This window comes from Anarrhichthys ocellatus, unplaced genomic scaffold (genome assembly GCF_004355925.1).
Source record: "Anarrhichthys ocellatus isolate YVR2014 unplaced genomic scaffold, GSC_Weel_1.0 scaffold81, whole genome shotgun sequence".
NCBI lineage: Eukaryota > Metazoa > Chordata > Actinopteri > Perciformes > Anarhichadidae > Anarrhichthys > Anarrhichthys ocellatus.
In genome coordinates, this window is record NW_022280111.1 from 113,770 (window position 1) to 129,021 (window position 15,252).

Sequence of the window (15,252 nt, forward strand, 5' to 3'; positions counted from 1 at the left end):
GTGTGCATAACAGTAGGCTATGTGTGCGGTGAGCAGCACTGGATATGACATCAGATCTCTGAAATGTCTCCGTAAGCAAGTTTGTGCTGAGTCCACATCAACAAGCGTGTAATGTGGTAAGAGAGAAGTGCGTAAGCAAGCAAACACATCGAGAGGATGAGATCCACAGGGGCTGAGGGAAATCAGGATAAAATGTTAGATGTGCTTGGAAAGCACAATACAGGGAATTATATAAAAATGGAAACGGAGCATGAGAACGACCATCTGGATTGTTAAGGTCTGCTCTTGCTTGCTAACCATCATGCTGGATGTTGCTGACTGCTGAACAGTGCAATGGCTGTGCAAGTGTGGGTTTACGGTATATTGGAATCACATTTGACATGTGCAATTTAGCCTTGCAAATCAAATTCACCTGAATGCAAGTCTAGGACAAAACATTAAGTGATTCTGTAGATGTAAATATGTAAGCTTTTTTAAATGAATCATATCACATCTCAAAACATTGCAAAACAAGACACTATGTCCATCACTCATAACTATTATTACATCATTAGAACATTAGAATCATTTCTACGGTATTATTATTATATTTATTATTATTATTTAAAAAAAGGTGTATTTTATTTTATTTCATTTTATTTTCAACGTCAGTCACGCCCACAGCTGGCGAGACCATGACGTAGGCACGGCGTATGCTGTCAAACGAGAAAAAATGGCGTCGATATCAGAAATGTACGATGTGGGTTGGGAAGGTAAGACAAAAGACAACATAGATTCTCCTCAAGTGACATTGAGACTTGTTGTTACATTCTTGAGGGCATTCCGCGTTTTATTTTGTTCTTTTTATTGTGCAAGAGCACGAGGGAGAGTTCTGTCCAGGACTTAAAAATACGAGCTAACAAGTCGGCGTGTAGAAGAGTAAGCTATTGCTAGTTAGCATGGTTAGCTAACGTATTGTGTTCATCCATACAGCAGACCCATAGAGCACATCCTCACTAAGTGAAAGCCGTCATGTGTAACGTAACTGTCGGTGGCGTTAACAGGTGCGTTCAATGTAAAGCTGTGTCTGTCTGTTTTCAGGTAACGGCTGTAGCATGCTAGCCAGTCACAGTCATGGCATCGGCTAACGTCAGCTAACGGTATAGCTGAAGTTGCGTCGCAATACATTTCTGGTTCTGCAAAACACAATTGTTCTGTCAGTGCCGTCCTGTCCATGTGCGAGTGCACTGGTAGCACACACGGTATTAAACGTTTCACTCGCTTCTCTGATAATCTTTTAATTTGCACTAACGTTAAATCTGCTTAATGTGCATTTGTGCTATTTTGTCCACAGAGATGAGAGACAAGCTGCGTAAATGGAGAGAAGATAACTGCAGGAATAGTGAGCAAATTGTGGATGTTGGCGAGGAGCTGATCAGTGAACACTCATCTAAACTGGGAGATGACGGTAAGTGTGTCAAGAGTAAATTATTTAACATAATTCCAAAGAATCCTTCAGCAAGCATGCACCCTACTGTTCAGGTAAACACAACAGACAGCGTGTCATCCTTTCCCTGTGGCAGTGCTCACGCCATATAATAGAAGTAAGAGATGAGGACAGCCTGCAGGTCTGTTCAAAGTTTAAAAAATGTTTGTGCTTTGAAAACCAGCAAAGGTCCCTCTGTAATAAAACAGCCAGGCTAGTGTTATTGACTGTGGGTTCATCTGTGAGATAAGATTGATCTCAGTGGGCAATATTCCGCTTGCTAGATTCCGCTCCCCCCCCCTTTTTTTTAATTTATTTATTTTTTTTTTATGGTATATATTTTTCTTTTGGATAATTTTTACACAGTATCGTAGGTTTCCTGTGATGAAGAAAACACAGTCATAGCTGAAAAGCCAAGTCCAGAAGTACAAGATCACTTCCATTAAACAGATACTTAGCTGATTTTAGGGGTAAAGGTAAGATACTTAAAGCATGAGAGGAGACAGGTTAACAATTTCTTTACCTTGCTTTAGTGTCTTAGATGATGAGTAGGCAACTTCATAAAATAAAATAAACAAGTACATTATCAGTAAAAGCAGAGAATAGTATTGAATATATGCCAGACTTACTGTAAACGGGGATACAAGACAGTAATGGTGCCAAAGGTGCAATAGAAAGCATCGTCTGTTGCCTAATAACGCACTGGGTTTTTGAAGCAGGAGTGAGTTCTACTTCCCATAAACATATTAAAGGTCATGGTCTTCCTTACAGTACTGTCCTTCTGCATTACCCCATACAACTCCCCCTTTTTCCCTGGTCATTATGATTCATACGGTCCTCAGAAGAGGTGGATAAACACTTAACATGCCATGGGGTTTTTATTGAAACCAGCTCTTAAATTGGCTGTGAAATGGGATGGCAATTATCAAAACAAGAGTTGGAATCATTAAAGTCAAGAAAAACTAGAGGCATTTGTTTGTTTTGGCACGACCCGCCAGATTATGGGCGGAGTTGGATTTTTATTATTCTTTCCAATTAGCGGGGGGGGGCGTTCATTTGGCTAAGCACGTCCAATTCGCTTGTCAGAGCTGTCCGTCTAGCATGTTGTATTAATTCCATTAATTGGCTTCTGTAGCCAGGCTATTAGTCAGTATGTTATAATGTTACAGTCGACTGAATAAACATTTATAGCTAACCACCAAGTGAACAACATGTTTAAGGAATGGTTGTGCCTGTTAATGATGGCACTCAACATGCCGTGTTCTACAAATATAATACATATAATTGTGCTGTGATGTTCAAACTTGCTTGAGATTGGTTTTGCATGACTAGAGAAACATATATATTTGACAATATTCAACCATTAAACATCACGGAGAGGAAAATAGACAAAGCAGACATCTGTAATTTGAACAATTCATAGGAACCACTCGACAGCACAGTGTCACAATGTTGTGTCAAAGAAATATTAATGTGAACCACAGTCGCACCATCCAGAGGGAGGGATGAGAAACAGAATTCTTCGGTCAGCTACTTTGCTTTCACAAAGCATCAGCAGTGTTTTTAACAATGTTAGCAATGCTGCTATTTAGCTTTGCTCTGATTTATATGCCCAACTTTTTCTGAAAGTATAAAAATCCCCTTTATCGTGTCTCTATAATACTAGTATATAGTTCAAATGTTTTTACATTTCCTCAAATGTAACATTTCTCCTGAAATTGAATTAGTCATTTATTACCAACCCAGTGTGGGAAAATGAGTAACATGACTGTAAAGCCTTACACTAGGGCGTCTACTTGAGAGATTATTCTTGTACTTCTGTCCAAGTTTTAAATGAATGTAAGGTTTTTGAACATGATCCTCGATGTATTTCATACACAGAAAGTGGTAAGTGGAGCGTTGCATATGAAGTGAAATGGGGGGAAAGTTCTTTGAGTGAACTCTTAATGCCGAGTCGCATCACAGAAGCTTGTTTGTACGAGCAGCAAACACCACGAGCAGCTGTTGGGGACGGTCTCTGAAGTTGCGACGTAGAGTGTTCGGTTGGATCTGTAATGTGCCGTGTTACAGCAGACAGCGGAATGGAAAGGGCGTTAACACAGTCTTCTTTGTCTGTGTCTCTTCTGCCCAGTATGGATTATTTATGAGCAGGTGATGATTGCAGCGCTGGACTGCAGTCGCGATGACTTGGCTCTGGTAAGTTGTTTTTTTTTTTTTTTTTTTTTTTTCTCTCTTCTCTTCATAGCGCTCTTCCTCACACGCCCTAGAGCTTCAAAAGCCATCGTTCACTCTCTCACAGCCATTCCTACTTTGCAGCAACCCCCCCTCTGCCAAAATGTGAAAATCTGATTTTTTTATTTGGCCAAATGGCATTACTCCGTCTGTACTTTGAGGGAAAAAAAACAATTTTCTGAGAGTTTGGAATTAGAGGGTGTAGCAAATGAGCAGAGAAGCATGCTTCAAGTGTTAGCTGAACTTGGCCATCATTCATGGAGTTCAACTCATTTTTCCCCCTCAGTGTTTATTTTGCCATCCAAAAGCTTAATGCGATGGTTCTGTCTTCACGTTTTGAAGTATTCATAGCTCTGAAAATGTTCAAATCTGCATGGGATTAAAAAAAAAAAAGACGACAGATCATGATTATTGAAATAGTTGATCTCCAATCAGCATGGACGTGACGACTCCCTCCGCAAAACAGAATGACTCACCGAGTCCCGAACAGGCAGGACTCAGTCAGTGGACTTAGTTGCCTGTTGGCGATCCTCTCAGCCCTGCTGCCAGACAGGGAAAGCATACGGACCAGCCTACAGCTGATGGATAGCGTTAACATTTCAGGTCCCACTGCAGACTCTTTCATCTCTTTCAGGAGGATGCTGAATGTGATTCCAACAATTCCTCTGCTCTTATCAAGCCCATCCAAGCTCCGCGTGGAGGCATCCTCGACCCCCTTCTTATAGTAGCAAACGTGTTCGCTGAACGGTTAACACACGCAGCAGTAACGGCAGGTTCTCACATCAAAGACTGTGAAATTGGCCTTTCGACGGACTGTTTTGAAGTCGGTGCATTACGTTTGTTTAAGCTGAAACACCGGCAAAATCTGACATTTTCAAGACGGTTGGTTTCTATCTGTAGAGGTATGTGTGTGAGCAAGAGTGTAACATAACCTTTAGGTGCAGCCAACTATAATTGGTCTCTCTCCTCTGCCCACATCCTTACAGACCTGTCTACAGGAACTGAGGAAGCAGTTTCCAGATAGCCACAGAGTGAAGCGATTATCGGGCATGAGGCTGGAAGCTTTGGAAAGGTAAGCATCAGGTACCAACAGCGCCGGAGGCAAAAGGAGGGCAAAAAAGCCTCGCTGTTTTATAGTAAGGAGGCTCGGGGGCAAGAAACTATTAGCGGATCTTAAGTGGTACGATGTTCTGGGTGTGTACAGTACGTGTGTGGGGTAGGTAGTGTTTATGTTGGGTCACCCCGCATTCCATTCAGCACTGGGTAGTACTGTGGCCCTTTTTAAGCCTGAGTCAGGGATTCCCGGGAAGGAAGTGGTCTGGATCTGGATCCCACTGTTATTCTGGGGGTCCCTTAATCTTCTCTGGTTTCTATTCCGACGTTGTTTCCTTATTGTGTTACCCCCTCCTCTCTCTCTTTGCCCTCCCTATTTTCATGCTTTCTTTTTCTGTTTAGTTTTGATCTCGGTTTCGCAAGTTAGTCAGACCCACGTCCATAATGACATGTCCCCCCCCCCCCTTCAATGATTGCTTTTCTTTGTGAATCTGCAGATAAAGTAAGCATATTGGAGAGCATGAGCAGGAAAGATAGACAGGTGGTGTTTTAGTCTGTTCTTAGCCTAAGTGAGGGTGCTCCAATCTGTTTACTAGCTCGCTCACGTTCCCCGCCCGGATCACCATCGCTGGTTTATTGGTTGTGTCGGAGTTTATGTGATAATTGAGAGTGATTGCTTCGGCGCTGTCACATTAAATAAACGACACTCTGGGATCTAATTGGCAGCAGACAGAGCTACACTTGAATGACACAGCTTCAAACAGCTAGGCCCTTCCCCTCCACCCACACACACACACACACACACACACACACACACACACGGTTCCTAAATAAATAAAGCAAATCAAAGTGGCTCGTGAGTGATCGCCTGGTGCCATCTGAAATCTCCCAAAGTGTGGCTGAGTAATAAAGTGAATGTGAGGGAAGCAGCAGCGCTGGAAGTGGGCCTTCTCAGCGCTAATAGGAACCAGAGTTGCTTCTGTCTGTTGCAGGCGGTGGGCGGGAAATTTTCTGATCACTGAACCCTGCCTTTGGCTGCTAAAACGTCAGCGTTGCAGATTGCCCCTAATAGGAAAAAAAAGAGTAAAAATCATCCTTCAGCGCCTGATTTGACATGACAAGTGAAGTGCACATACCTCCTATTCCCAGATTTCTTTACCGTATGATTTGATATTTACAGCTCATAAATTTCCCTTTTAAACAGAGTCATGTGAGCTCAGTCCAACCGTTTGAGGCGCTCTGTGTTGGATATTGTTGCCGATCCGGTGTGTGTGTGTGTGTGTGTGTGTTGTGGTATCATTCATGGGCCAAGAGACGGATAACTGAACCAACAGCTTAGCTGCGGATCTTGACCGACGTAAAAGCAGCAATTTCATTTTGTTTAAAGGTGAATCAAACTGGATACAATCAAATCAAAACGCAATCTTCCAAACGGTGCTTTGTTTGTATTGATTTCATGAATCATAATGAAGCGATATAAGCCTCTCGCATCGTCGGCCGTGTGACCAGCAACCTGAACTTAAACCAGTGTTTATTTCTCCCCTTTAGATCACCACTGATTCCTGCACAGCCTCACTGTAATCATAGGAACCTGCCATGTTGTATACAGAAACTTGATTACCTTGAACTGTGTTTGATTTCCCCACCGCCTCATTTTTCCCGACTGGGATTGGTTATAAAACTAATTTGTGTCCTTTTCTCTCTCTCTCTCGCTGTCTGAAGGTACGACGAAGCCAACAACCACTACGATTCCATTCTCCAAGACGACCCCACCAACACGGTAAGACTGAGGAGGAGGGGAAAGAAAGGGAGAAATCCCTCAGTTTAGCATTCTGCTTTGTGGTCTCGGCTTTTAAAAAAAAAAAACAAATAAATAAATAATAATTATTTGGAGGGCTTTAAATCTGCCGAGGCACTTCGGTGTTGGCAGTGTGAGTTTGCTAAGTTAAACTCCCCTTGGCCCCTCCGACCTCAACCACAGTGCTCATGAGCCCTTCACCCACACAACTGCAAAGTGTTCAAGGGAAGGGGGCTAGGTGGGTGGGGGCTGATTCATGGTCTTAGTCAGTGGCAGACATGTTTGATGGAAGTAAACCGTAAATAAAGGTCTGGCCTTTGAAGATGGTGATTTACTGGACCTCTCAGACCCCCCCCCCCCCCCCCCGAGTGAACGTGGCTGAGCTCCTGTCCCACCTTCTCCGTTGCCGTCTACCAGCTTCAGGTGCAAAGTCTGCTGTTAAACCAGACAAGCCCTAAATAAATCTTTATTCAACTTCTCTGAAGCTCCCTCCTTGCTATCATCTCAATTTACTATTCACCTCTGTGAGATGACTTGCAGGAGCGTGTCCAGCCGGTGTTCTGCCAATCCCAAACCACCAACCCGAAACATCATGTACCTGCTGTTAATTGTTTCCATAAGGACATGTGGCCCATGCGAGAAAATAAATCTTTTAAAGGGTTTTCAAAAGAAACCATGGCCTTATTTATTTTGGCTACACCTCCCGACCCGAAGATGTTCGACACGCTTTTAGATGTTTGAAACATTTTCTCTTAGCTGGCAGAGTGCTACAGACACAGCATAGGCATTTGTGCTTTGGATGCCATGCGAAAAGTTCTGCACATCATCAGTTATCTTCTTTAAACAAATAGAAGGCTAAAGAATTGTTACCTCACTCTGATATACCCCAGCCCGCCTGCTCCCACTGTAGCCTCCTCATCTATATCAAGCCACAGCTGCTGCTGCCTCCCACCATGTCTCACTCCCACCCTCCCTTTATCAAGACCATCCTGGCTTAAAACACGGCCGCTCACCTCACTTGTACTAAAACTTCAGTAGCTCGTCTGGGGCAGAAAGTCAATTTCAAGTTGTTTTTATACAGTTTGAAAGCATCTAATAAGTATAGATTCTATTAAAAATGGCGACGCTACCTAACACTAATGCCACAGAACCAACAGCTGAAGGAACTATAGTTTCTCGCTCTCTCATAGCTGTCGCATTTCTGTCGGAATCAATAACACAAACATTTGTATGGTCTACTTTCCCCAGTGTATGCTCAAGTCTTGATCCATGCCATGGAGATATAACACTGACATTTGCAGTGAATACTTTGAAAATGTTTTATCCCAGTCCTGCTGTCCCAACACAAGATTGAAGAAAAGCCTCAAAATCAACATTGTTCTCTTTAAAAAGCATTGAACCACTGTTTAGACAATGGGAGTTTTAACTTCAGTGAATCCCAGGGCACCTCCCCGACACGGCGCAGGTCTTCTGGGGATTCCAGTGACATCGTCGGAAAGGGAATGGTCGGTTTCCTGGTCTCTGCATGCTGGATACTGCCACCCTAGCAAGCGGAGGCTGTCAGTCAAACCCCAGGGCTAGGAATGGAACAAAACAGACAAATAGGTCTTCTGTCCCTGGGATGTTAACCTTTTAAACCTTTTTTTTTTTTTTCCACCACAATCCTCGTCCTGAATGCCTTGCGTGTAGCGGCTGGTAGGATGGCATTGTTTGGGTCACCTGTCTTGTGAGCGAGGGGCATATCTCCTCCCTACATGTTCTCCAGCATTGCTCCATAGGATGGGGGCCTGAGAAATGGCGGAAAATTGGCGACCACAAGGAAGACTTGCGAGGCATCCCAGCATGCGAAGCAGAGATTGGAAACTGAGCTGTTGTAATTACAGGCTGTGGAATAGATGTGGTACCCATTAACCAAAATTGTTGAATCAACAAAAATTGCTCAAGGTTTTTATTTTTTTTTTTTTGCCATGGCAGCGTCCAAAAAATGTTTCAAACTCTTAGCCCTTCCATTTCTTGCTATGTTCCAATACCTACAGCAATGATCTGCAAAATTCTTGTCTGCGTGCGTAAATGCATTTTTTTCCACCTTTTTTAAATGTTGTATTATTATATCTTCGTGTGAGCATTTCAGATTATGCATTAACCACAACATTTGCATACAAGGATGCACCAGTTTCACATTTTTTTGAATCATTGAGTTGACTCAGTGATTGCATTGATACTGGATTCCAAACGGTCTCGTTTCACCCGAATTTTTCAATATAAAAAGCTCATGTTTCTTAAATAAGCCACTGAGGTTGACCTACATCAGGAGCAATTACAGATTCACTGTCGGACACGATTATATCGTCATCTGAAATTTAAAGCCCCAATTCAGAATTGGTGGACCGCATGAATGTGAAGGAAATTGACAGAAATAATAGTTTGACTTACAGAAAACAAAACTGACATTACGTTTTGTAACAAAAATAAAATAAATGACCCGTCTTTCGCTATTTCACCTCCCTCTTTTTTTCTTCCGTCCAATCCCGCGCATGTACAGTGCTAGGTGTGCCACCCTTGCCGCGATGGTTGTTATTATAAGGGGAGGTTGCGGTAGGTCGTAGCAGAGAGCCAGGGGTGATGTAAATAATCCAGTCCTTACTCCTGAGGCCTCCTCAGAGCGCTAATTAAAAACGAATCACGACAACAGAGGGATCAGACCCACTGCCAGGTTTTTCTGGATCATTAGTTAGAGAGAGAGGAGGAGGAGAGAGAGAGAGAGGAGTGGTTTGGAATTGCTCTCATTTAATAAAGTGCTGTGTGACTCTCTGGGCTACCAACTTCCATATGTTCTTTTTGAGCCCCAAGTGGTTCTTTATCTGGGAAAGAAAAAAATCTGGGAGAGAGAGAGAGGGGTGGGTGTGGTGATGGCCGGAGCGCACAAGTGCAAAAACAAAAAAAATCCCCATTGAACCTCAATATAGTGTTTGTTGAATTTTTTTTTTTCTGCTACCCTTTTTTGGTATGGTGAGAGGAAAGATCCCACATGCTTGTAATTTAGTCTGAAGTGAGTATACATTCCTGAATCTCACACAGCATCAAGTTCTGGTGAAGTGCACTGCGTGTAAAATAGTGTGATCTTTGTTTTATCGTCAGTGGATGTAAAAAAGAAGAAAGGATGGGCTGACCTCTCACTGGTCATTGTTGCTCTAACTTCATAACACATTTTAATCATTTACTCTCAATTGGCCTTTAGACCACCCCGATAATAGAAATACTCACTGCTTCTGATGTGAACGGTGTGTTTTGCGAGTAAGATGTAGGAATATTACATTTTGGGGTATGTAGAAGTCATTACTTTTGATCCTGTTAGAATCCTTGGTTTTATCACAATGTTAACTTATTGCTTGTGTGTGTGTGTGTGTGTGTGTGTGTGTGTGTTTTCTCTTGAGAAGCTTAAAATATAGCTTGAGACTGCAGTGTCTCTGCAGGTCGCCGTCCCAGCTTGATGGATGAGTGGATTCCTTGCGACGGCGGTGTCAGACGAGGCCCAAATTTACAGCTCCCGCGACATGACTCACACACAGCCTTCAATGGCTTTGGTTAGGACTGCAGGAGAGGAAGCCCTACTTCATCAAGTGCCAGTCCATAAATACAATGGGCTGGGGCAGGGCAGTGCTCTTCTAATGGAGCGGCAGCCTCCTGTTAAGGTTTTCACTTACTACCAAAAGGACGAGGGGGGGGGGGGGGGAGTAAAACATTTGGAAAAGTCGCAGCAGCAGGAGTAATACTTTCTAATTCAGATTGATGAGAATCTAATCCACCTTAAGGTCATTCCAACATCAAAACGGAGCGGAAAGCAATTTCCAGCTGATGTCAGTCGGGCTGGTGGAGCGCTAGATGTGTGCCGGCGGGAAGACGAGTGTTGGGGTTTGAGGGAGTGTGCCATTTTCCCCACTTGGTTAGGTTAGGTTATGACTCACCCCTTTATCGCAGCCACTGAGCTCATTCCAGCTCCCCCAAGCGTGGACTCAATGTGTGTCCATCTCCTGTTGGACGCCGCCACTAACTATTTGCAATCACGTCTCGGGAGGCTTATGTTCAGTTGAGATTCCCAGCGATAAAATGAATTAACTCGACAAACTTGGTGTTCGCGTCGAATGTGTCGCCGCCCTTTTTTTTTTTTTTTTTTCACGCCGATTCATCTCGTTGAAATGATTCAGTCTCACAGAGATACTTGGAACCGGATTGTGGCGTGCTGAAAAGAAGCTTATGTACACACTTAAAACTCACAACTTACACTCACCCCCCCTCCCCCTCCCTCACAGACAAACACTCGAGAGCTGAGCTCCTAATCCTGTTTACTCTCTGCTCCACAGGCAGCAAGGAAGCGCAAGATCTCCATACTGAAGGCCCAGGGGAAGAACGCTGAAGCCATCCGGGAGCTCAATGAGTATCTGGAGCAGTGAGTGTTTGTACGAGAGGGTCAGCCCCCCCCCCTCCCCTCTCCCCTCTCCTGGCTTTTATTTTAATTAAAAACCAAGTTTGCTTTCAATTGAGCTGGCACGACTAGCGCATGAAATGCCAGCAGACTGTTTCTCCTACCTTGACGGTTGAATGTTGTACTTACATCTCTACATTACTATGTAACAAGTGCATTCCCTGTTTTAATATTCGAGCATGGTGCTGTGTTTGAGGAGGAGGAGTTATTGTCATGGTTTTTGTTCACAGGTTTGTGGGGGATCAAGAAGCGTGGCATGAGTTGTCAGAGCTCTACATCAACGAACACGAGTAAATACATCTTTTTTTAATGCACCATATTTTATATATGAAATCAGATTTACTTTGCACTTCCTAATGGCATACAACACAATTGTGACTTTTTTTTACATTTATTTGAAAAAGTAACATAAATGAAGCTCGATAAGTTTGCTTTTCAACTTTGCATTGAAATGTTTTTATCAAGCTTTACAACGTGCATCCATTCATGAGTAGGCTATTAATAGATGTAACAGGAGGGCCTCATTTTCTCCATTGCATGCATGTACTTTTCAGCCTGTCTAATCAATGTACAGCTTTGAAACAAAAGCCCATATTCTTTGTGGTTATGACCAATTTGAACCAAAACACAATTCAGACCTTTTGATCTTACAGTTGGAGGATAAACTAAACTCCTGTTATTACAAGGGTTAGCTACTAAGTATTCCGGAGCATTGATTTCTCAACAACAAATTGAATAAAGAAACAAGACGAGGTAGAAATGGTAAATATCTCAACGGGGTAAAAGCATAAAAGGAGACGCAAAACAGGAAATGATGTATTCAACCAGCTGTGTGCTCATTGTCTGTTCAAACACGCTCACTTGACCTAAGAAATGGTTAAACTCCAAAAACAAGCATACGTTCTTTTCCTCACATCAGTTAAATATGTCGGCATGGCATCATCATGCTCGACCTCATAAAAACAAATCATTTGAACGTGAATTTCGTTGTCTGCGTGGCAGAAAGTACACGTTCTGAGGAGAGATGAGGTGTATCTGCTGCACGTGAAGTTTTTTATTTTAGTGTGTAAATGGCAGATGTTTACCATTTAAAAAAAAAAAAAAAAAGAAAAAAGAAAAAAAAAGTGCCTTGGAAACCAGTAATCTGTTTCCAGTAAGGCGGCCACATGTCCGAGATGTATCTGTCAGCTTAACGGGCCGTCCCATCAGACTGACGGCTTGATATCTGGAGGGCCGTTGCATGGGCCACAATGGAAGGCGGCGAGATGCCGAACTCAGCCAGGGGTCTGAATGGAGCCCTGTCCATGTTTGTCACATAAGAGTAGTTTAATAGGATTTCGGTCCTAAGCCCCCTCTCCTACATATGAGAGCAGAAAGACTTCCCGGCCTCCCGCTGATATCTCAGTTGCCAAGGAGAATGGCCAGACAGACAAGAGCATTGTCGGGAGAAAAAAATAATTTTGTTTGTGTCACCTTTTATCCCCCCCCCCCCTTAATTGTCTGGGGCTCAGAAGTAAGTGAAGCGGTGTCTGTAGTTTGAACTATGGTTCTATACGTGTGTGTGTGTGTGGGGTGGGGTGGGGTGGGGGGGGGGCGGCGCTGGCTGCTCGGTTGCTCCGGTACGACGTCAGCGGCAGCAGGAATGTGCAGCGCGCTGAGAAGGCTACTTATTGGATATTTCGTGCTTTTGTCCTGGAGGCTTTATTGCTGTAGTAGCCAGAGGAAATCCAGGGGTGAGCGGATTATCTCCCGGCTTATCCCAACACTTCTAATATCACACCATTCACTCCCACAGCCCCTTATCTACAGGCGTGTCAATTTCTTTTCTTTGTTTTCTTTATTTTGGGTTACAAAACTCCCTGTTTCCCCTCCACCTCCTCTTCCGGAGAGCCGGGCATTATCGTCGCTCTTTTCCAGAGGGATAGAGCAGGGGCCCAGAGAGAGAGAGAGAGAGCACTTGCTGTGAGATTCCCAGGAGAAGGTGGTGGCACTTTTCTACCTCCTCCCAGCCAGAGAAAACAGAGGGTGATGGAGAAGCGAGGAAGAGAAATAAACTCTCCTCCCCTAACTGCGCGACACCCTGGGAGCTAAAAATATACAAAGCAGTGTGTCTCTGCCCTGCCGTTGTTGGGGGTTGCAGCAGGCATCGGTGTTGACACATTAAAAGCGTAATTAATAGCCCCTGAGTTGACACTGTTAAAACAATCCTCGTGCCAGCGGTGTTTAGAGAGGAGATTATTTTGTCTGTTTTTGTCTGCACGGAGCAACTGTCGGAACCGGCTGCCGGCTCTCCTTCTGACCCAGCCCTGCCAGACTTGACAGAATTGGACTGGTCATCCAGAATTACAGGATAAATGGTAATCATTTATTCAAACGTACTTAGCGCAGTCTGAATCCATGTTTGTCTCACTACGCACTCAGAATGTGGTATTGAAATGGGGGTGGTGATGGTTTTTTACTAACCTCCAAAAGAAACAAATAGGATTCTCACAGCCTCGCACATGATGGTGGCTACAACCTTACTCCAGCACTGTGGTGAAGAGCGAGCTCAGGAGCGTCCGTAGAGAGCGGCTCGGTGATGGGGGGGGGGGTCAGATGGCTTAGAGGAGTGGAAGAGGTAAGGGTCTGGCTCTGGTACAAGACTCTGGTTGAGGGGCTGATGGAGCGGGCTCTGTTGCAGGCCACGGCCGTGGCATGAACATCTGAAAGTCTTTATGGAGAGGAAGTGGTAATTGTAAGCAGCCCCCAACCTTCCAAGCCCTCTGATTTCCCTCCACTAACCCCCTTCCCCCTGTTTATTTCTTTCTTTCTCTGTCCCCACCTTCCTCTCCCTTCTATCCTGTTAATCTGTCAGCTAGTTACCATGGCTGACTTAAAATAGGCCGATGTGGCGGGCAACATTTTTGGACCATTTAGGTTCCCGCAAAAACTCGTTACTCAGCATTTCCCTCTTCCATAAGTCCGTCGATGCGAACAGTTGTCCATCGGTGTCTCTTTTAACTGATAAGGATCGTTCGCAAAAACGCGTAAAATCTTTAAATGTGCTGATGGACGGCCAGAGCAGCCCCACCGGCTTCTGTTTTTTACGGCTCTGTGTCCGATGATATACTGTATCTGGGCCGGTGAAGGGGAAACTGTCTGAGTAGTGGAGTAGCGGCAGATTAGTGTGAGGTCAACAGCTCAGCAGTCTGCTGCTGAGAAGTGATCTCATCTGAGTATAGGCACAGTGTGCCAGCTCCTACTGTAGTGCTGACCTCAGGAAGGTAGTTAACTACACATTAACGGCTGAAAAAAAACAACACACATGGACGGACAGGATTGATCCTCAGGAGTGAAGATCATCACCGCGCTAGATCGGCTTTTACCTTTTTGTTTGCTGTCTGGACTTAAGCTTGTAAATAATGTCATGTAGTGGATCTTTACAGATCTCCGGGCTCAAAGTCCGTCATGTGTCAACTGACCCGTACCCCATTTCAGATTTATACCCGCAACTTTATTAGGCGTAGATGTTGTGCTTCACAGTTGAGCAGGCTAGAGGATGACACGTGCACAGCTGTATCAATCGGCTCCCTTGTTCTCCTTGTCATTTGCACAGCTATGGAAAAGCGGCGTTTTGTCTGGAGGAGCTGATGATGTCCAACCCTCACAATCACTTGTACTGTGAGCAGTACGCTGAGGTAGGTACTCCGCCTGGATGTCCGTCATCGAGCATGGGGGGGGGGGGCGCAAGCTGTGGAATAAATGTTAGCGCTCTGTGAACGGCGCCTCTCTGTAAAACAAGAGAGACACCGACACGTACTTAACGTCACTGGGAGTACAGGCCCATGAAAGCAGATGTGTTTACACTGGGGTTGTCACGTGTTGCTTATTCAGATGTCATGCTGTCATTGCTCGAGCCGCCCTTCAGCACCGCTTATTGGCCATGGTTAATGCCTCCACACACAGGTGAAGTACACTCAGGGGGGGCTGGAAAACCTGGAACTGTCCCGGAAGTATTTCGCGCAGGCGCTGCGGCTGAACAACCGAAACATGAGGGCATTGTTTGGTCTGTACATGGTGAGTACTGCTTTGCATGAGGAGAAAGAAAGAAAAAACAAAAACAGTTTTTTTTTTTTGGTAACCCTGTGGTTTGTCAAGGTTGAGGCTGGCCACTGAGTGTGTCAAGCACAACTTGTGTGTGTGTGTGTGTGTGTGTGTGTGTGTGTGTGTGTGTGTGTGTGT

At 44.3% G+C, this 15,252-nt stretch overlaps 1 protein-coding gene across 1 annotated transcript in view; it reads left to right on the forward strand.

Annotated features, from left to right (window-relative positions):
• The first annotated feature begins 698 nt into the window (after window positions 1-698).
• The window catches only part of emc2 (ER membrane protein complex subunit 2), a 21,019-nt gene continuing 6,465 nt past the window's right edge, over window positions 699-15,252 (forward strand). The window contains exons 1-9 of the mRNA XM_031874484.1: window positions 699-752; window positions 1,334-1,447; window positions 3,597-3,661; window positions 4,684-4,769; window positions 6,473-6,530; window positions 10,910-10,995; window positions 11,262-11,321; window positions 14,627-14,708; window positions 14,977-15,087. Of these exons, the coding sequence (XP_031730344.1) occupies window positions 713-752; window positions 1,334-1,447; window positions 3,597-3,661; window positions 4,684-4,769; window positions 6,473-6,530; window positions 10,910-10,995; window positions 11,262-11,321; window positions 14,627-14,708; window positions 14,977-15,087 (702 nt within the window). The 5' untranslated portion in view covers window positions 699-712. The remainder of the gene's footprint in view (window positions 753-1,333; window positions 1,448-3,596; window positions 3,662-4,683; window positions 4,770-6,472; window positions 6,531-10,909; window positions 10,996-11,261; window positions 11,322-14,626; window positions 14,709-14,976; window positions 15,088-15,252) is intronic.